This window comes from Seriola lalandi, unplaced genomic scaffold (assembly GCF_002814215.2).
Source record: "Seriola lalandi dorsalis isolate HSWRI2012SDOR001 ecotype SW California unplaced genomic scaffold, Sedor1 jcf7180002054840, whole genome shotgun sequence".
NCBI lineage: Eukaryota > Metazoa > Chordata > Actinopteri > Carangiformes > Carangidae > Seriola > Seriola lalandi.
Genome location: NW_019525393.1, coordinates 410,197 through 432,926, shown reverse-complemented (window position 1 = coordinate 432,926; position 22,730 = coordinate 410,197). Strand labels below are relative to the sequence as shown.

At 39.0% G+C, this 22,730-nt stretch overlaps 3 protein-coding genes across 3 annotated transcripts in view; 1 reads left to right on the top strand and 2 right to left on the bottom strand.

The window, feature by feature from the left end:
- Positions 1 to 3,761, bottom strand: part of poc1a (POC1 centriolar protein A) — a 40,892-nt gene extending 37,131 nt beyond the window's left edge. The window contains exon 1 of the mRNA XM_023426792.2: positions 3,584 to 3,761. Coding sequence (XP_023282560.1) covers positions 3,584 to 3,598 — 15 coding nt within the window. The 5' untranslated portion in view covers positions 3,599 to 3,761. The remainder of the gene's footprint in view (positions 1 to 3,583) is intronic.
- b9d2 (B9 domain containing 2) lies at positions 1,286 to 2,091 on the top strand. The gene has a single exon (XM_023426794.2). It carries the CDS (start codon positions 1,405 to 1,407, stop codon positions 1,930 to 1,932), a length of 528 nt encoding a protein of 175 aa, XP_023282562.1. The 5' UTR covers positions 1,286 to 1,404; the 3' UTR covers positions 1,933 to 2,091.
- A 12,332-nt stretch (positions 3,762 to 16,093) lies between the features above and the next one.
- Positions 16,094 to 22,076, bottom strand: alas1 (aminolevulinate, delta-, synthase 1). The gene is made up of 11 exons (XM_023426822.2): positions 21,917 to 22,076; positions 20,320 to 20,560; positions 19,964 to 20,146; positions 19,713 to 19,859; positions 19,250 to 19,469; positions 18,545 to 18,729; positions 18,225 to 18,404; positions 17,789 to 17,953; positions 16,953 to 17,221; positions 16,649 to 16,811; positions 16,094 to 16,420 (listed from the first exon to the last, which is right to left on the bottom strand). The coding sequence occupies exons 2-11, from the start codon at positions 20,525 to 20,527 to the stop codon at positions 16,260 to 16,262; spliced, it is 1,881 nt and encodes a 626-aa protein (XP_023282590.1). The 5' UTR covers positions 20,528 to 20,560; positions 21,917 to 22,076; the 3' UTR covers positions 16,094 to 16,259.
- Between the last annotated feature and the right edge of the window lie 654 nt (positions 22,077 to 22,730).

Below are 22,730 nucleotides of genomic sequence, written 5' to 3'. Positions count from 1 at the left end.
GAGATTGTTTGCAGCAGTGATATATTAAAGCCAGTGAAAACTTGGTTTCAAATGTTAAGTATTCTACAATTAAACATTCAAACATTCAATATTTAAAAAACTTCACCCATATGTATCATTTATTAAGAGTTTAACACTCAAAAACTGTTTATGTACTTCTTCTGGACTGTGTGGGTGTGTGACATAATTGACAGTTTGTCAGCAAGTAATGCAATAATGCTGGTAAAAATACACATACTGAGAACTGTCATAAAAATGCTACTGTGAATCCAGCTGCATATATTATGTAGCCAAAAGTATTAGGACGCCTGAACAAAGTATGTGTTCACTCAAAGATAGGTCTTTCTTCACTGAAGACAAGGACTGTTAAAGCACTGTTACTTTTTATTTCATGAACTTAAAAATAGAAAAAAAAATCAATTAATTGTAATTATGGCATGTGCAAAAGCTTGGACAACATTTAGCACAAGCTGAGGCTTTTGGAGCAGCCCTCAGTCCCCTGACTTGTACAAAAATGTGTGGATAGATTTTAAATATGCTGTGTGTGCAAAACAGCCTAAAGATATCTCACAACTTGAAGTGATTACCAAGGAAGAGGGGGAAAATTCATAAATCCAGAATAGAAAGTCTCTTTGCTGGCTAGAAAGTGTTTGCAAGATGTGATAGGGTGTGAAGGGGGTATCAAAGTACTGACTTAGCAGGGTGCATAAACTTTTGCAAATGCCACAATTACTGTTTTTTTTTTGTAATTTGCCCCGGAATGGCCAAAATTTTGCATTCAAACGCATGGTGAATTTTCTGCTACAAAAAGACCTAGTGAAAGTTGGAGGCACTACAACCGTGGAGCGGCGCTGTTTCGCAGTGTACTGGTTCTAGACTCCAAAGCCGATATAAACTCTAAGGAAACCAACAAATTAACACTCGTTTTTAGTTTAGCAGGGAAGCTGCTAAGTCATCCTCAGTGTTTCATTATGAGGAATTAACACGAAGTGTTGTCGTATTTTGTGTCCAGTTCACGGGTTTTCTTCTATAAACGATGCCGTACAAGGAAACAAGTCAAACACATGGACAAAATGCCCTGCACTTAGCTTGTCAGGCACCAATTCCTACTGTGAGCCTCCACCAATTTAAATAGCTCTTTTTCACGTATACTGTAAAAGCTAACATAAATATGGCACACGTTGGGCTTTGGTGTTTATCAACCTATTCAAAAATGCAGGATGTGCAAGCAGCCTGACAGGAAGTGCTGCCTGAGAGGCGTAACGGAGGGTAAACGACAGCCCAGTAAATCAGGCTGAGTTACCAAGGAGACGAGAGCTGTGAAGCTAATCACAGCTAGCAGTTAAACTCGGAGAAAGAGGACTTTCGGTGCCGCATGTATTTGTATAAGGGGACATTTGTGACATGGCAGAGCTGCATATTATCGGCCAGATCGTCGGGGCCAGTGGTTTCCCGCAGAACAGCCTGTTTTGCAAATGGGGAGTTCATACGGGAGGAGCATGGCGTCTTCTGTCCGGGCTGAAGGAGGGTCAGACCCAGGTGGATATACCCCAAATCGGAGACATGGCGTACTGGAGTCACCCGATTGATCTGCACTACGCGACAAAGGGACTTCAAGGCTGGCCGAAGCTTCATCTCCAAGTTTGGCACCAGGACTCTTTCGGGCGCTGTCAGTTGTACGGGTACGGATACTGCCACATCCCGTCTAGCCCCGGACATCATCGGATAAGCTGTGTGACTTGGAGGCCGCTCGGATCCTGGCAGGAGCAGTTGGCACAAATGTTTGTCGGCGGAGGACCACAGCTCCGCAGCCCGGACCTCATATACAACGGGGCGGACAGATACAGACTGCAAACCGAAGCCATGGGGACTGTGGAGCTGGAGCTAGGCGTTATCATGAGACACTTCGACAAACATGGCGTCGAGAGTTAACACTGTGGAGTGAAGGGGATTTTTAGGAAAAATTTGATGGATTGTAATTTGTGTAGGCGGGGATCCTTCACGTTTTAATCAAAGCTTTGTACTTTTTTATAAGTTGCGTTTGTGTTTTTATATTCTATATATGTAAATAAATACATTAAAAAAAATCTATGACGAAGTTTGTTCCACATTGCTGTCATTTCCGGAGCAAATCAATAAAAGTCACACCACGAAGTAATCAGAAAAGAGTGCAATGGTTAGTCGTTTAAGTGATTAGTCACTTTACATAAAATTATTCGCCAACTATTTTGCTATTCAAATACCAATTTCTTTCCATTTCTAAGCACAAATGTAATGTATTTTCTATTTATAGCTCTATGAGAATTTGATACTCCTCTTTATAAAGATAGCAAATTGAATATATTTGGATTCTAGACAATTGATCAGACAAACAGATAAAGATGTCACATTGGTCTGTGGGAAATTAATGGGCGTTCCTCACCGTTTTCAAGCATTTTATAGACAAAACAATCAATCAATAAAATAATCAGCGGATTAATCAGTTATGAAAATAGTTGTTAGTTGCAAACCTAAAGCAGATAATTCCCAATTTTTCATCCTCATCTACTTGATAACCAAAAAAGTTCTTAAAATGTAATATTCAAGATGTTTTGGCCATTAAGACTCCCTCCAATGTACTGCTAGCTCATCATCTCCATGGGCAACATTATTTTGAGTTGTACAATTATCTAATTCTTTGTGCAATTTTCCTTGGGATTTGAAGTTGATTTCTCTCCTAAAGTTTGGTACACACATTCTTATGACTTTCACTTGTTGCTATATATATATATATATATAATATTAATATTAATATATATATATATACACAAATCATTTGCTGAACATTTGCAGAAATAGTTGCAGGTGCACCTTACACTGTTTATGTGAAAAATAAAAAATTACTGGGATTTATGTTGTGAGTGTTTGTCTACTAATAAAAACAAGCATGATTACTTGAAAATCTGAAAGAAATGTATCAAATGTCTAACTACAACCTAAATAAGACACATAATCAGCATGCATGAAGTGAAAGTGAGACTCCAAAGCACAATTTACTGCAGTGAGACAATACATTTACATTATTTAACATACAACCTCCACAAGCTATCTTCATTACACGTGTAAATGTGTAGATTGCAATAATCATTTAGAAGGAGTTGTTCAGTAGACCCTAAGGTGATTAATCTGGGGTCGGTATTGCACATGGACAGCCTTGCAACATTTAAGATACCGAGTATTGAAAACACACAAAAAGAATATTTTTGGCATGATTACCCCCCTAGTCTCAGAGTGACCTATTTCATCCACAGAGCTGGCCATTACTGATTCACCCACTACATCAAAACAGTGTCTGAAATAACTTGAGACACAGCATTGAGGCCAGATACAACAAGAGTGAAATTGTTACAAGTAGGACTAAGAATAGAGTAAATTATGCTCAAGAGAAAGTTCCAATTTCATGTCAAAAATAATCGTTTATTCCTATGAATCTCCTGTTTCCTCCCAACTTTTACTAGTAATGAAGTGGTCGTGTGAAACCCCCAGTACGAAACGCACTTCAGCTCCGTGGTTGAAGTAACAAGTGCCAGGCAGCTAAACTCACCGATGCAGAAGTCATCTTTCCTAAATTCGTAGACCCAGTAAGAGGGACTTGTTGCTGTTCTGACCGTCACAACCGAAATACAACGGGGCTCCACTTCTTTGCTAGGACGAATAAAAATGATGATATAGTCCTGCTAGCTAACCGGTCGGCTAATGCTATCTTACAACTAGCTGGTAGCTGCTGACAACAACAAAGTTCAGTTTACGCGCCGCGATTGGGCGCTGAGCATCAGTCAGACTTCTTAAAGGGAAAGTTGCACCGTTAGCGTTTGTGTCGACAAAACAATCGATGCCACGCTGATAATATAGTACAAGTATGGTAACATACAACTATATGCTGCTGGAAAAAACAGGTTAATTGATCAATTAATCCATCTAGATAATCGATTGAAGTTCTTGATACAGGCCGTTTTAACGTGTAGTGACGCACCGTTACCACCAAGTGTCAGGAGTGTAGCACTAATTGAAAATCTCTCTTATCGAAGATGCAGTAGCTGTATCAAAGATTTGGGAATGAGTTTTATATCAAACTGGTGCACGAAGACCGTGAAAAAATTCTAAGGTGTATGCTTAAAACCTTCTCTTAAATCTAAACAAGGTAATGTTTCATGCAAGTACAATAAGCAATCACCATGGGCAGATTGTCTATCCTAGAAGGGCCAGAGGCAAAACAAATGAGCCACAGTTAAAACCCTGTTCCTAACACTCTTTGTGTAATGTGTATAGCTTTTCTAAGCTGGAAAAAAACAGCTCAGCCTCAGATTTCTTATGTGGTAATTTGATTTAACATAGATTTAGGAAATAGCAACATATACAGTAAGTACAAAGCTAAAATAAAGAAGATTTTGACCCTGGGATCTTCCTCAAGACAGGGCTTAAAGATCAGTTAATATAGCAGGACCCACTTTCAGGCCCTTGTTATGTCACAGTGTCACAAACCTGTAGAAATACATTAAACCGGGATCATTCCAGGCCCCTGGGACACTTGCCCACTGTGCTGGGTTTGTTATTCTTGTGTGTCCCTTAAGCAAATGTACAGCATGTTGTCACAGGATAGCAAACACATGTTACCTCACTGAATATGGGTTGGATCAGGTCATTTTTACCTCAAGCGTAATATTGTTTGCTTTTACCAGATATGACCTGCATTGCATACTGTCATATCTGAAGGCTAAAAATAAAACAATCCAGATTACAGTAAGCTCATTTGACAAAGGGCTACATAGATTTAACAGGTGGCTTGATAAGAATAAACAAAAAACTACATAGACAAGTGCTGATTTAAGCATTCAAGTGTGGTATTTCAGTGGTAATCGATTAAAGAAAATAACTCATTCTGTTGACCTGTTCAATATCAACAGAAACCCTTTCTTTAACCAAATCCCCTGTGGCCCTTTTAAGATGTATGTTTGGTGTGTCACACAGCCAACAGCTCATACCACAAATACTGAAATAAGACACCTTACTTACCCCATATTTATACAGTATGACAAGCTGCATTTAGGTTGTTTTCATGTTATTTTCACACTATGTAGTCATTTCTCTGATTTAGGGTGTATTTACAGAAACAAGTTGCACTTCACCTGGTAATAATCTATTGACATGGTTAATGAAATACTTAAATATGTTATGTATATGTATGTAATGCCTTTAGCAGATGTTGTGAGAAGGAATTTACAAAACCTGCTAAACTTGTTCTGATCTGTCAGAATACAATTAATACCATGTTCTCCTTTTAAAATACATTATATGTTTACTTCCTTATACTATTTTACAACCTACATTGCAGGTGAGTCGAGGTTCAAATTCCCCATCTGTTGTGGTGGTATTTCCTGTTCAACGTAGTGTGTGAGGAATTTCCCCATGTTGTGTTATAAAAAGAGATAGTGGCTTTGATTAATTTAAATTCCTGGAAGAAATAAAATGATAATAATAAACAATAACACCAACCTCACGCTGATTTTTATACTCTGCATTAGCCATGGGTTTATTTTTTCTTATTAAATACTTATAGTAATATTAATACACTATGCACACTTTTTATACAATATGGTATAAAAAAAACAAGACAAGTTTATATATCTTGATAAATGTAAACAATCATTTCCAGTAGATGAATAGGAAGAGGAAGAAGGAACAACAACAGACGAATGAACTGGAAGTCCTTTTAACCACAATTAATAAATCATTGTCTGTAAGTGATTTACCAACAGATCCAGATGGTTCACATAGACACACACATGCACACACACACACACACACACACACATCCACCTCAAAGGTTATCTTATCTCCCTCGCTTGCAACTTTCACCGGGAACCATATGGTTTTATGTTGCTGAGAACTGTCATTGTTTTGCCACCCATAATGCATAAAGAATAGTCTGGCATATTTTCTTATTTTGCTGTCTTATCAACATGAATTACAGTCTTGTATGCTGAGAAGATAGGAAGATGTGTGATGTATTACGCTTAGCACAAAGACTGGCTGCAGGGGGAAACAGTTGTCCAAGCTCAGGTTTAACAACCCCAGCACTGTCTGTTTACACTTCATATTAAACGTGTGTGATAATAGAAAATGAGGCATTGTGGTTTAATGAGCAGCTGGAGTTGGTTGGAGCTTTGAACTGTTTATTGTTATTTATTGGAGTTTTGATTGTGGCAAACTGTTTACCCATTCTTCTATTCTTTGTGCTGAGCTAGGCAAAGCTGTGTTATATGCCACTGGGATACATGATCTTTCAGCTAATTCTCAGTAAGACAGAAAATAAGCAAATTTCCTGGCATTTTTAGTTGCTTGTGAATTTGAAACCAAAGAGTCTGATCTTTTTTATTTTATCTTATTTTATTTTTTTTTTTTGTAAAAGTTTTGCATTTGTACATAAACGTAATGGGGAAAAAAAGAACATATGATACTAACAATAGACTGATAAGCCACACAACAACACATAACATAGAGGGTGGGTGTCAGAGTGACATAACCAAAGTACAGTACTACATAATTGAATACATTATTTAGGTTATTGTATTGGTGATTATAGGGTTTACTTGCCCTTTGAAGAGAGCCACAGACGTAGATAGGCTACAATTTACTGCTAACATTTTAAAATAATACTGTGTGCTTATATAGGTTTAAGTGGCCCAAAGATAATTAAAGTCACTCAGTAAATACGCTAAACTTTATGAATAAGTTAAAATATTTTCTTATTTGAATCTAAAAACAGTAATTATTTTCTTGATTTATGTTCCTCTTTGTCCCTGGTGTTTTGTGCAGCAGATTAAAAAAATGCATCAAAACAAAAGTCTGTCTCTAATACTGAGGCTGAAGTTATGTTTTTTACTGGTAGAAAAGTGATTTCACAGAACAACTTAACTGTCTTTGTAGTAATTACTGTGAAACCATGATTGTCATATGAGTGTCTACTGATGACAGTCAGGGATGAGGTGTGTGGTCTAACGTCTGTTCAAAATCTGAGTCACATACGCTGGTATAGAGCTTTTGGTATGAAGCTGTACATGCATCGTGTTTGACAGTATTTCTGTCACTAACAATAGATTTTCATATAATGGATAAGTTGCGTGTGAGAAACATTACACAACATCCTTCTTCCTCAAGTTTACAAAGGCACGCCTTCACTCTATCAGCTCTTTTATAGGCAGACAAACTCAAAGAGGGAATTTCGCTCCATTGTTCCACAGCGTTAAGGTATGATTGTCAGGCCGCAGTCACGACACAGTGAGACAGTTATTTTCAGAGACTAAAGGGAAACAACCCTGCGGCTCATGAATGAGGAAATGTGAGGACTGAACTGCTCATGAATGCGTATAGGAATCTGCAGCATTGCACTTTTATCTGTCAGATCATGTTTTGCCTCAGTAGAAAGGAAACAAAGGAGAAATAATTATGAAAATGTATAAGTATATGTTCCCTACAGACAGACAGCACAAAGTTATATTATGTAATACGTGTTCAGTGCATGATGTTCTATAACTGTGGTAGCAGAGTCAAACACACTGTTCCTTTTGTCTAAGTCATGTAACAAAGTGGTGTGCTTTTTTTAAAGCAGAGATTTTTTATTTGAAGGGTGTGTATGAAGAATTGTAATACTTTCCAAATTCATGTGTTGCTCTGTAGTTCCAGGTGTTCAGGGTTCAAAGAGAGCAGCAAGCTTTCTTATCTTGTTTAGTTTGCCTACTGTGACCAGTGCATTTCTGTAGGTGGCATGGACCATCAGTACTCATGCCAAGTATGCCAGCCAAATATGACATGAGTACTGCGGGACTGACAAAAGTAAGAATAAAGGTGAATTTAATTCCACAGTGTTATGTATTTAATTTGATCAGTTGTTTTTATTCGTCCATGTTTTTTGCTCTGGGTTTTTCTTAAGGCCTGTAGCCATCATATTCTTATAGATTTCCCATGTTTGGTTTAACAAGATAATATCCAAAAATCCAAACACTTGTTTGTGTGATTAATGTCAGTGCTGTAAACAATCATAAAATTCCCGATTGAAATATTAACGATTGTTATGTTACATAACTAACTACCGTGTGAAACCCTGTGGATTATATACACATCATATTTTTTTTAGATAAATCAAACCCTGCGGGTGAAAAAACAACATAACTATAAAATAGGATTTATATTTTTCTCCAAAACATATCAGTTGAAGCAATTACAGTAAATGTAATTTCAAGTCAAAAATTAGTTATGATAATGGAAAATATGCTTTAACTAAATTATGATATCTATTTTGAAATTAGAAATAAACTGCATGTGACAGCAGAATTTCTGAAAGTGGCAGTTAATTTGGAGCAAATGTTTTCCAGGAGGAATGTATTCTTGTCTTTGTTATGATTTCTATGAAGGAATGGAGGAAACAACAGCTGATTAATTTCCAAAGTGACATCCTTGTTTTCTGTTCATGAACGTCTTGACATGGCACTGTGAAATGAACAGTATTAATTCTCACTCACATGCAGAACTCTAAAAGGAAAAATCAATGAGTACGTTACGCTGAAAAATGTTAAGTGAAATCATTATGCAAAGGACCAACTATCCACTTCATGTAGTTCCTGCTTGTTTGTGAGAGCAAAGGGTCAGTGTCTCCCTCATGTATTTGCCTGCTACCCTTTTACCTGCATGGTGTAGAAATGAGTTGGCAACATGGAGAAGCAGTCACAGGAACAAAGTCATGATGCTGCTGCAATTTGTGATGTCTTCTCACCCAGAATGTTCATCAAAGGACTCACCCGGAGCACAGTTTTCATTACAACACACATTAACCACACAGTGCACCAGAACCATGCTCCTGAAAGCTAATGTTGCAGGCCTATTTACTGATCGTGAAATCAGTCTAATGCATTCATGATAATGCTCTCCTCCTATGTTGCTGCATGCGCTGTAGTGGTGTAAGTTGCGTGACAGATTTGTTTAATAAGACTGCTTTTTATCAGCAGCCCTACAATAGAAAAAAAAAGAAAAAAGGAAGACTCGTGTGTTGCTTGGCCGGCCGGGAGGAAAAAGGAATGAATGACCTCATCCAAGCCTCTGCTTCTGTGAGTGATATCCTTTACTCAGTCTTCAGTGTCACACACATGCGCATTGTAAATACAACAATGCTCTTTCTTTCTCTCACTGAAAAAGTGACTAACACAAAACTGAATGTTTTACCACTTTACTACTTGTGTGCAATGGATGAAATGTCTCGACTTTAAAAATGACCCACTAAGAGTTCAGAATGTAAAGCCAAATTCCATTGCCTCTTTTTTCAAAGAGTTAAAAAAAAAAAAAAAAAAAAGTTTTATAGTTTTAAGGGTCAGTAATTACTCTTGTCTCTTGTTGACAAACATAAATCAGACTGGAAATGAACAGCAGGACTCTGAGAAGGAAGTTGTAGGCAAAATGCTGAAAAGTTACCAGCAATATGATGGGACAATCTCTGTGACGGAGACAGTGACCTTCGCTGGAATTCTGTTACCTTTACACATCCTTGTTCCTGGTGTGGCTTCAGACAGGCGTGGACAAAGTCTGCCTGAGGTTTTACTGGTGTAAAAGTTGAAACAGACGACACATGTTGGCAGGAAACGAGCAGGAAAGATATGAAAATTTTTTATTACTACAACAACAACTTCTACTACTACTACTACCACTAAGTATAATAACAAAGGCCAACTATTACTCAAGTTCACATTTAAAAATCAATGGTTAAACATAAACATTTGTCCACCTATTATAACTAGTGCTACAGATCGCTTGTATATAAGGTTCAGCACATGGACAAGAAATAAAATTTGTCACTATTTTGCCCTCATCTGTAACATGATCTTGTCCGTCTGTGGAGGTGTTTCTAACTCTAGGACAGCGGGCACGAAAGGCTAAAGAGGGAGAGGAATGTCCAGCTGGTGAACCTGGAGAGTGGCCAGTCTATGTCTGTGTCTGTGAGTGAGTAACAAGGCAAGCCTGACCCTAGACCTCAAACTCCTCATACTCTATAACTGATTTATCCAAAATCCAACAGGTTTCACACTTTTTTATGTAGCCGTGAAACCTATTTGTTACGCTTTATTATTTGGGTTCATGATTAATTGTCTAATACTTTTCAAGAAGTTTCCTGACAAGAAATATGAATTTGGTATTAAATATAGAGAAAAATAGAGAGATAATGTTCAACTGCTACTAACTAATTAATTGTAATTGCTACATTAACTTAAGTTAGTGCACACCTTACAATGGATAAATGTGAAATTTGAGATTTAATTGCTCAATAATCAACAAAAGCAAATTATTTTTCTTTAGAATTAAAAACCCAGAAGACAACATTATTTTATTTATCCAGCTTCATGCTGTAGGCTCTAAAGAAGGCTTTCAATGCTGGAAGATTGGAACACATAGGGCCTAACAAGCTGTACAGATAATGGCAGCCTTCACTTATCATAGTAAACTGGTGAGAGTGATAATTGTCCTTCTTTCCACATACAACCCTGTCAGGGTAGTTTCATTCCTCTCTAATCTCGTGTTCCATGAAGAGGAAGCCTCTGCAGTCATAATACCATTCACAGTAAACAAGCAAAGCTTATCTGTGTAGTTTCCTGTATATTGCACCCAACAAAGACTGTATTTACGGTAGCAGTATTTCCTTAAAAAGTTTGCATCAGTTGTTTAATAAGTAATTAATGAGCAAAAGATACAAAGCTTAAAGAATCAATATACAGTGAGAAGAGGTGTTACAGTCGGCATTTTTTACTTTTACTTTTAAGAAAAATTTGTATAAAATCTAAACGTGATCAAGCATACAAAAAAAAACTGCTCACACTGTCATGAATCCAACAAAATAGTCACAAGGAATCAATACCCACAGTACGTGCATGTGTTGTACCTGCGTCAAACCCTGGAGGGAATTCCATAGTTAATCACTTCACTTGTCTTTTTAGTTTCTTTAACTGACACGGGAAGTCTTAATTACGGTTCTCTGGGGATTTTTTTTTGTCATTCTCTGCTGCTGTGTTGCAAGAACAGATGTGTCTATGGTGATCTTTTTTTCTCCACAACAGACGTAATTGAGAATAGCCAGTGCAATAACCGCTTGTCCTTGGTGGTCAATGTCAATACATTTACACAGGGAGGGATTATTAAGTGTTCCAGTGTGACTCAGGGTCGCCTGTGTTAGACTGTATGATCTAAAGGAGTCAGTGACAGAGATTAATGATAAAGTTGCCAACTTTATTGCCTTCTTTCTAGCGATTTATTTAGCGAATTATCTGGCAAAATAACAAGTGCAACTAAAAAAGGCTCAAACATGAAAATAAACTAGAGAACGTGATAGTTAGACAGTGGATTGACCGTAATGTTTTGTCTGAGTTACAGATGCAAGGAGAGTGAATGGAGCTTTAAAAAATTTAGCATTAGCATTTTATAGCCTACAAAAAGGTATATATCTCATAACTGTGCATGTCATCAAAAAACGTATTCATGGCTGATCAGTGTGCAGAGGTGATCATTTTGTACTGTATACAGGCACTGTGTTATAAATACAATGGGACTGAAAGACTTTAATGTATCATACCACTCATAAACAAGACAGATCATTAAAAATGACGTATGTACAGTTGATAAGAGTGCAAAAGTGAGCATTTTAAAATCAGAATGGAGTCTGTGCTGTACACAGTCAGTGGGTTAAAAATACAATGGGACTGACTGGGCCTCCATTTTCTTCCCTGCATCATATTACTTGTAATAACTCACACTATGCATGTCATCAAAATCAGCTTACATACTCTTAATCAGTGTGCAATAATGAGTACTTTAAGCATAAATGGAGTTTATAGCTTCTATATACAGGTCCTGAATTATGATTTGCTATAATTGATCAGTGTGCAATATTGAGCATTCAAACATTTGATTGAAGTGTACAGGCAGTAAGTTATAAATACAATGTAACTGAATAGGCCTCCACTGACATTAATGCAATACACAGTATAAGAGCTGCTGCACAGCAAACACATTAATTCTACAAATTTTGTCCCAGTAATGACATAGCCCACAGACCCAATGTATACTCAAGGCAGCTTTCTATGTGCATATGACAGCACGCAAGTCATGCAGACACATGCACTCCTCACCTTTCAGCTGAAACAGTGAAACAGTCACATGGTAGCATTCCTAGAGGCCCCAAGGACCTCCAGTTATCTGGACCCTGATGGCTTCAGTAAGGCAGATAAATGAGGTCAGTGCCAAAGACAACCAAAGCATGAGATTGGAAAGAAAAAAACATTTTCATTACGCCTTCAGCTAAAATTATATCAAGACAGCAGCCACAGCCATTTTGATAATGCAATGTAAGTCTTTCTTTGAATCATTGAAAGCAGAAATGATACTACCTGACCCCAATAAAGTAACAACCTGTATCTACTCTAATTCTTTGAGAGCCAGGTGAACACAGAGTTATGAAATGATCATGTTACATTTCAAAGAAACTTCATTTTGAAAGATGACATTGCAGTCCTAATAAGGGACCTATTGTTTTCAAAACCCAGCTGCAGTGAGGACCTATCCGTGGAAACACAGGAATGATTACAACTTTGAAATCGAATGCCGTTTTAATCAGCTTCATACTCTACAAGACAGTCACACGCACACACATGATGCCAAGGATATGAACAAGTAAAAAATACTGTGTAATCATGTGTGTGTGTGCACTAAAACATATCTGCATATCCATGTTTTAGACATGCAGTGGGCTGTTTAACCAGTTAATTACCTGTTTGTCTCTATGTACCTCTTTGCTCCCTGTGTAATGAGGAAGTGAGTTTTCTGAAAGCGGTTAAGCTCTGACAGACATAAGCTTTCAATCAGTCGAGCTGAGTGGTTGATTTATCCGTAGCCAGGGAGGTTGACACTTCTTTAGTTAGCAACTCAGTTAAAGAACAACTGTGATAAGCACAGTCATCCTTTTAAAATGCTGTTTTTGTCTATTGCACTACCGCTGGTTCAACCAGCGGCCAGTTCCTGCTCTGCAACAACTGTTGCAGAGCAGGAACTGTAACTATTTCTCAAAAAATGTTGAATTAGCTTGGTCACAGATCCTTAATATCTCCTATAACCATAATGAATGTCCTTTTGGGTGAATGGACGTCTGGTTTCCCACTGTGGTGTTTCCAAAGTGCGATTCAGCGTTGTTACCAGGCAGATAAGCCAAACCATTGAATGTTAGAAGTATCTGACACTTTCTAACCTCAGCTGTGAGCCTGCTGCAAGTTTCATTGCTCTTTGCTTTTGTCTGGACCCTGAGAGTTTGGCAGCCATGCAGGAATCAGTAGTCATGGAAATGGTGGATAAGGGTGAAGCACATAGAGCTAGCTGGTGGGGTCAGGGATATCACACACGAAGTAAACAAATCTCACAAAAGCACAAAAATGCTGGTCAGTTTAATGAGTCAATAAACCATACACAACAGTGACAAAGATGCCCTAACATCACAGATCAATTAAATGAACTATAATGAAACAATGACGACAACATCAAACAGTGACTGAGACGACACTCAGATTAGTGACGGACAGAACAGAGTGCACAGTGTACTGGAACACCACACACTCACCAAGGGTCAGGGTCTGAGATTTCCTATTAGTGATATTATGCTGTGGGAAAATAAGTTCAATCAAGTTCATGCACTGTTCGTGTGGACATGAACAGAATACACACAATAAAGGAAGAATACATATAAATTAGTTGATTGTAATTGTGGTTTCAAACAGGCAACAAGATGTGACTGACTGATTTGATGCGCCTGAAAATATATGGGGAATCATGTGCTGTAGACAGACATGCAAGATAATTCTGTCCGCCGCCATCATTGACGCCAAATGAGGGAGCATTTTTTCCCCTCCACTTCTTGTTTGAAGTGTTTTTGCTAATTTAAGTGGGGATTCAGGACTTGTAGGCCAAAGTGCAGAACCAGAGCTGTAGGATTAGGATAGGCCTTGTAATACATTTTTTTTTCTAATAATAATTTTAATAACATAATAATATAATATTATTATTATATATATATATATATATATATATATATATATATATGTGCATATGACAACTAAAACAGTTGAATCTTGGAATACAGGCATTTGTACACATGAGTTTATTTTTGTGTATCTATCTGTGTGTGTGTGTGTGTGTGTGTGTGTGTGTGTGTGTGTGTTTGTGCGTGCGTGCGTGTAGAGGGGGTGGGGTTGGGGGGGTGTGAGTCACGTAGTTGAGGGTATAAAAATAGCTGAGGAGTCAATTAGCCAGAAGATACTGTGTTAGTGCTACTTTACCCTACACACTCCTAATCCTTCTACAATAGTAATACTAATACTGCTACAATTCAAAATTACAACAGCAACATGAGCGGATCGGCTACGATATTAACACAAATTACAAAGTACATTACTATCAATACTATAATCATATACTCACATAATGTAAAGTTGCACAAAATTCCATGTAGAGAACCAGAATGTTCTAGTGTCTCCTGCTCTAAAAGCTCTCTCCTCTCAATGTAGAGAACCAAACTGTTTATTGCAAAGTTGCACCGCAGATATTCTTAAGCAGACACAGTGAAGAAGAGGGCAAACATCTGTAACCACAGGATGAGGTTACAGCAGAACTGATACCCTATTTATGCTAATGATCTCCTCTGATAGCTCAAGTAGAAATAGAGACAAACACAATTCAATCATGATCAGTATTTGGCTGCTCATCACATGAAGTATGTTTTGATTTCTCTGGTAAGAATGCATGAAAACCCACTGCTTCATTAAAGTTAATATATTAAAATCTTTAATATATTGAACAGTTGAGGACTAATATCAATCTTAAACGTACGTATACCATGATATGAAATCTTATAAATGTGTGTTGATGTTACAGACAGTTCATAGTTTAATGAAGAGTCAACTCAAAAGAGGAAGTATCCTTACTTGCATAAACCAGTGGCAACATCAATTCTTTGCAACAGCTAAAAATATTTTCTCACTTCCATTTTCATTTTAGTTCTGTCTCTTATGAGGCAACAGTGGCTTTTACAACACCTGGACACTGTGCAAGATTGTGATTAAATTACAGTAACTTTGGATCAATACGAGCTGATAAAAGGGTGATCCAAACAATCACATTTGCTTGTCTATGTGCCTGAAAGTGATGCTGGCCTGGTGTTCATGTCCCTGTAACCACAGTCAACAGTAAACATGAGCCATCTGTGATGTCTTCTCAGGTGGATCTGGAGGATGTGTGCTTGCGCTGTTGTGACCATTGCGCCCTCCTTTATTTTGTGGATCTAGGTCATCTCAGGTGTCATAGCTACATTTGTGTCATCCCCATCTGAAATTACAGGACAGTGGGTTAGCAGGTCTGCCTCAGTGCAAAAGGTCACCCGATAAAATAGGACAATGTACAATCTGTTGCATTTTATGAGGAGAAAATGTTTTATGTTCTAAATAGCAGAGTTGCTATTGCTTCCTTAAGGTGTTTCGTCAGTGCCAAACAGGAAAACAATCTTTTTCAATGTCCTAAAAAACACAAGTAGGCCAGTGGATCAAAATAATAAGGTTACTAATGCCACCATCAGCACTACAACGGTTCAGCCTTTTCATCTTTTGAGCCAATCCAATTGTGGTGACCCATTTTTGTAGCCTTACAAAACTAGGTGGACTTCTTGTCAGTATCAGAAGTGTAATAACGTAATTATGTCACTTTTCTACCTTCTTGTGATAGGATTCAGTCATGGCATCATTAGCCCAGTTCAGAGAATGTAAGCACATCATCTATGTAGCCTTAGATGGCCTTCCATAGGAAAACTGGTGCACACAAAAATAATCTAAAGTGCTTAATGAAAGTCTGAATATATACACTTTACATGCATTTCATTTGCGATGCATTTCCCTTCTTTTTCATGGTTCCTTATGAAATCTGCGAGACTATTGTTTGCTTCTTAAATTTTGAAAAAAAAAAAAAATACCACACGAACACAGACTTACTTTCCATCCAATATTTTATTTGGAGCATATAGAACATCTGAACATAGAAGATTTTAAATAATGTGTACAAGGACTTATCAAAGATAATTAATACATTCCATGACAGTGACAGGGGAATGGGTGTGTGTATGTGCCGTCTCGAGCCTGCAGTGATGGGTAGTGTTATGCACAGGCTGAGATAGGGTGGCTGAGGCCGCTGAAGTAAGACTTTTCTCGTTCGCTCATCAGCTCGAAGTGCAGCGGCTGCTGACAGAAGGTACACTCTGCTGAGGAGTGGGGCTTCAGCTCCAGGCCCACCTCCTTCCATGTGTGCACCAGCCTCTCTGAAGAGGGAAAACAGAGCAGAGGGGAGGTCAGGAGTTTGACTTTAATCTTTCAAAGAACAGTGAAAGCATGAGGTAATTATGACATGTATACTGATTAAAATCAGTCCATAGTTTAACCACCTTGAGCTGTTTGATCAAATAAGTTTAAATACTTGGTCCGACAGGGTTAAATTACAATTTCAATGAATGCACTGTCACATCAACAGGACAATTACATCATCTTACCAACAAAGTATTTCATCATCTCAGGGGTGTGGTGGGGTGTTGGAGCGATACGCAGGAGCTCTTCTCCCCTGGCAACGGTGGGGTAGTTAATGGCCTGTACGTAGATGTTGTGGCGACTCATCATGATGTCACAAACCTCAGTATTTTTCTCTGCGTCTGACACCTAAAAACAACATAAGACACACATGATGATTAGGAAGGAGCCATTGGGGAGACAGACTAAGAACCTCTTAGTTAGGTTTTAGTTGTAATGTGGCTGTGTGTATCACTGTGTCTGTTTGAATGGCAGTAGGCCATAAATTACCCGGAGGGGGATGATGTGGCTGGGGCAGTGCACCACAGGCAGCCCCGAGTCCATCAACATCTGTCTGAGCAGCTTGACGTTGCGCTGGTGTTTACGTCTCAGTGTGCGACCCTCTTCCCCTTTGAGAACCTGGATGGACTGCCTGGCTCCAGCTAACAGCATCGGTGGCAGAGAGGTGGTGAAGATGAAACCGGCAGCGTAGGAACGCACTGTGTCCACCAAGGCAGAAGTACTTGCAATGTAGCCGCCCACACAACCGAAAGCCTTGCCTGGAAGAGGACATGACATACAGATGGTTATCCTCTCATATTATTTGATGCAACAGCACCAGAGACATCATTTTGGATCCCTTAAACCAAGATTCTTGTTTAAAAAGTCCCTTTAGAGGTCTATGCAAAATCTTCCCACGCTAATCTCAAACTAGATCTTTCTGAAATGGCAGCTGCAGGAGTACAAGAGCTGTAGAGCTCCGAGTTAGAAATAATTGTCCCTTCAGCTTGACAGCGACACACACAGAGCGTAATTCAATAAGAGCGCAACAAGAGCCCAGAGTCTCCTAGCAACAACAGAGCTGCCCCAGCTTCTTTAAGCCCACTGGCGTATTTGTGACACAGCTGAGGCCTGATCCTGAGTATAACAACAAATCAGACAACAACCAGATTCCTAATTTCTGAGAGCAGTTTTTTGTTTAATAAATAAAGAATACAACAAAATAAAAATGAAAAGATCAGTTCAGTGATAGAAGTAGTAATGGTTCAAGAACATTTAAGTCTGGCTTGAAAGTCAAAATAGCTCATATAATATTGAACAGTAGTGAGTAGGGATTTCATGCTGACCTAGTGTCCCTGAGATGATATCCATCTTGTGCATAACACCATCCCTGTCTCCGATGCCCCCTCCTCTGGCGCCATAGAGGCCCACAGCGTGAACCTCATCGACGAAGGTGATGGCCCCAAACTCGTGGGCAACATCGCACATCTCCTCCAGTGGACACACAGCACCTGTGTTACAGAGAGAAAAGTGCAAGCACAAACTTGGTCATTTTACTCTGGCCTTGCACCAATAACCTATGCTTCGTTTGCTAGACAACATTCAAATAGCTCAATTTGATCAAATGCTGGGATTTGTGCAAGTGCAACTTTCCAGGAATACATGTGGTAAAACACTGCAAACCAACCAGTAAATCCCCATTCCTCACAACTGCCACATCAGTGATTCCAGACATTTTGATCACAACAATGATGAACGGATGGGTGACCATCCTATACTAACCATCCATTGAATGGACGGTCTCAAAAGCCACGATCTTCGGTTTGGTGGGGTCTCCCTTCTGCAGCAGCTCTCGGAGATGGGCCACGTCATTGTGGCGGAAAATGAATTTCTTAGCACCACTGTTCCTGATACCCTGGATCATTGAGGCGTGATTTCCTGCATCAGAGTAGATCTCACAACCTAAAATAGTTCAGAGTGGAGAGACAGGTGAGAATAAGAAATGTTAAAAAATAACGTTAAAGTGACTAAATGCCTAACTATAAAATATACTTTAGTGTTAAATGTATTGTACAGTAAATGTATAGAACTCTTTTGTATACCAGGCAGCATCTTGGCTAGGGTGAAGAGGGTGGAATCATTGGCCACAAAGCATGAGGTGAAAAGCAGTGCAGCGTCCTTCTTGTGGAGGTCAGCCATTTCTTGTTCCAGTTCCACGTGGAATTTACTGGTCCCAGAAATGTTCCTGGTGCCTCCTGCCCCTGACCCATGTTTTCGTAAAGTATCCCTGGAAACAGAGGACAAATTTAGTTTTACCTTGTCTGTTTTTCTGAGGTCCCACAGAAAAAATGGTAAACATTTGAATGCCAGATGTAAGTTTAAGAGAGGGTAAGACTACAATAAATGGAAAATTTTCAATAATTAAAGCTGCTGAGTAGTAACTGACACCTTGGTTGAAGGTGTTACTGCTACACAGATCTGGGCAAGCTCAAACACGCCGCAAGGAAATGAAGAAAAACACAGGGCCCATGAGGTTTAGGTGTAATTTATGGCCAACTAACACTCTACACCCACACAAACAAAAGACTAGGTGTCAGGTTGTATTTAATTATTACGTGCCGTCTCTTCCTTTCTCAGTTTCTTTCTGTCTGAACTCTGCACTCCCAGTGGGACGAAAGGTAAAAAGTAATCGGAGAAAGTGAACATGCAAGAAAAATATTTATTCGTCAACGCATCTGAACCCAAGGGACTGAATCAAATGTATTTGTTCCTACGCCACGCACACAAACAGCCCCTTCAATACTCACATGATGGACTGCACGACCCGAGGGTGTCGACTCATGCCTAGGTAGTCGTTGCTGCACCACACGGACACCTCCCTCTTTTCTGCTAGAGAGCCTGTGAAGTCGTCGGCCATGGGGAACTCGTTGGCCAGGCGATTCACTGTCTTAAACACGCGGTACGTGTGGTCACTCTTCTTCTCTTCTATCTTCTTCTCAAAAAAGTCATCATAATGGAAGCGGGACACTGTCAGAAGAGGAAGACAAAGCTTGCTTAATATGGCTCAACACTTCTTGCATGTTGATGGATGAAGCAATTTCTAACCTGAAATCATTTCAGTTCATCTTATTCAAAAATATTTAAATTACCACTTAATATCAGAATAAAGGTGAAGTCGTTGCAAGTAGGATCACAGTTTGAGAGAGTGGCAGTTCTATCTCAATAATTTTCCATTTGAATATGTTGCCAGAGCACCAAAATAAAACTTACTACTGCCTGGCAAGTTGTCCTGCAGCAAGTGGGAGACCATTTTAGGTCGCTGTTTCAGGAGGGTCCTCATTAGATTAGCTGGCTCCCCTCCGCTTCCCTTAGAGGTACTGGCCAAGGACGGTTTCTTCAACTGGGCAGGGGGCACTTCTGATAAGGGCCAAAGGAGGAAAAAACAATAGCATTAAATTCTGTACAAAATAATGGGCAAAAAAAAAAAAGCATAGGCTGGTCAATTTCTAAACGACCCTTACCCTTCTGGACAGTGCGGACTTCCTGAACATCCTCTTGGAACTCCATGCTGACCTGACGGACCACACTGCTGTTCTTCTGGCCCATCTCAGCAGCCAGGAAAGGGCATTTTGAAGCCACCGCCTGGCCTGAGGGTGGGATAGGGTGACCAGCAGGCAGCTTGGTCTCCACTTCTTGTTTGGGTCCTGCAAGTGGACAAAAGGAGTTTTAGACCTCAGGTATATCAATTCTTAAAACCCCAAAACAATATCATATGTAGCAATAATTTAGTCTTTAAGTCAACTTGGATATTTCACTTCATGTAATGGCGATACAGTGTAAATTTAGATATTCAGGTTAAAAAGTTCATCACCCCTACCTTCAACAGCAGACATGGTGTCCTCAGTCTTCTGGTGGGAGGAGGATGAACAAAGGGCCCGTACCATTGAAGGGGCCATGGGCTTTGAGGCTAGCTCCATCATGATAGGGCATCGCTGGGCGTACACTACCAGAGATTTTTTAGGCTGCTGGAAGAAGGCCTGGGGCACACGAGTCAGGAACGGACATCGACGCACAATCACATCCATAATCAGCAGTTGTGATGATGATTGTCCAGAGATCTGAAGAAGACAGTTGAGACTTCATTGAAACATGTGCTGTGGACAGTTAGGTACTTCTTTCTATGTGCAGCAAAGAGCTGTTTTGCAGGCTGTCGTCTTAAAGGTACAGTACACCCAAAAATACAAAGGTGGTAATGTTTTTGCCCTTTTTACCTGAAATGCAAACAATCCATTCTAATAGTTTCAGTGTCATTTCGACACAGTAATACACACATTTAATTAAATGTGTCATTTCCCTTCTATGTAAGGTATGCAACTGTTGAAATGCAATGGTAGAGAAATTGTTCTCAGTGAGCTCTCAAATGAAGAAAGTGGAAAGATAATTTATTTTACTTGAAAATCTTTTAAAACGATTAGTACATTATCAAACTAGTTGTCATTAATTTTCTACTGATCGGCTGACCAATTAATCGACTAATCCTTGCAGCTCTACATCTTTGTTCCTTACATTCATGAAACATTTCTTCCGACGAAACCATCACTTTACAAGTGTATTTCTTTGACTGGATCAACTGTTGTGCTTATAGCAACAGAGGTCTCATCGTGACACAGTAATACGCGTTTAACAATTAAGTTTGGTTGCGTAAAACCGAAAAGTACATAGTTTACGTCTATCCCTGCTAACCCTACCCCCAGCTGGAGTCAGATTTACACATTCCTCGACAGAGTAATCACTCCCGTACTTTTTTCCACTTCAAGTTCTCGGGAAAAAGGACAACAGCCAGTAAAAGAGAAAAAAAATGTGTTTATATAATTGTGACTAATTTTATTTTCAAAATGGTCAACAGCCTACCTAAACGACTTATTTTGATGGTAATTTTAAAAATCACACTGAGTGTTGAGTTTTTCTTCTAATGAGTCAACCCACGAGTCTTGTGCAACAGAGAATCTCCAGTTGTGTCACACTAAAAACTGTATCCTGAACGATTGTGTGTGACCTTATCAAATATCCTTTTAACAATAACGTGTGTAATTTTACCGATGGAATAAAAATGAGGACTTTGACGCAACCCAGGAGCTACTGTTATTAAAAGCTCGACAATATTAGCCACGTTTAGTTTGCAAGTGCTCATAAGCCGATTGAGTTGGCCTTGACTGTCAACAGATTTAGCGGTTATTACACTTTCTGGGAGCAAGAGTCACGACTTGACTGTCTTTGACGTTAAATAACATTATTAATAAAATGATATATCACAGTTAAAGCGTTTTGGGAAAACCTAATCTAAGACAAGCTGAGTCTTTGCCCAGCTGCTCGTGATTCTAGCCGGTTGACCGGTCTTCACATTGGCTAGGCTGCTAGCATTAGCTCAGAAATTACAACCAGAACAGGAAACGATGCAGAAAATCAGAACTTACCTCTACAAAACTGCAAACTTTAAGGTCTAATCCTCTTTATCAGTCGTGTAGTTTACAGGAAAACAGTAGCACAGATACTGTGATGCTTGTTGTGAGGCGGTGAAGGTGATGAGCGCTTCGTTATCCTGCACTGAGGACGAACGAAAAGGACGAGGACGTGTTTGCGCTTATAAGAGCAACACTATGGACGATACCAGACGGAAGTCCCGCGAGATCTTATTCGTTTACGTCACAAGACATGCCAGGCTGCCATACGAGTTATGCACGTGATCAAACACTCTTCCCCAATCTAAGTTTGTGAATGATTTATTTAATATGCAGAGGTGGAAGAAGCACTGAAGTAAAAGTAGTAGTACCACTTAAAAAGTACCCCCCCCCCGTTCTCCCTCGTGATACGTAATAAATGGTTTACAATAGACTGTAATGAAGTTGTAAACAGATTTAGCTAACGTGTTTAATAATACACTTATTGACAACTATAACTCCTCCCGTTAGTGGATGCTGCTGTATAAGCAGATGATGAATGACAATATAGTAAAGAACACTATAATAATATGAAATAGTCTGTCCTCACGGGATAAGCTAGAAGCTGTTTATACACACTTAAATATGTCTTCAGTATATATATATATATATATACACTGATTGCACAAGATAAATACTTAAGTAAAGTTTACCTATACCTTCTTATTGGTTAGTAATTATCAATGTGTAAGCATCACTTAAATGTTACCATTGGTAAAGGTGAAGCTAATTTTAACTACTTTATTGCTGGGTAGCTCAAGCTATGATAATATGCCATGTTTTAATTGTT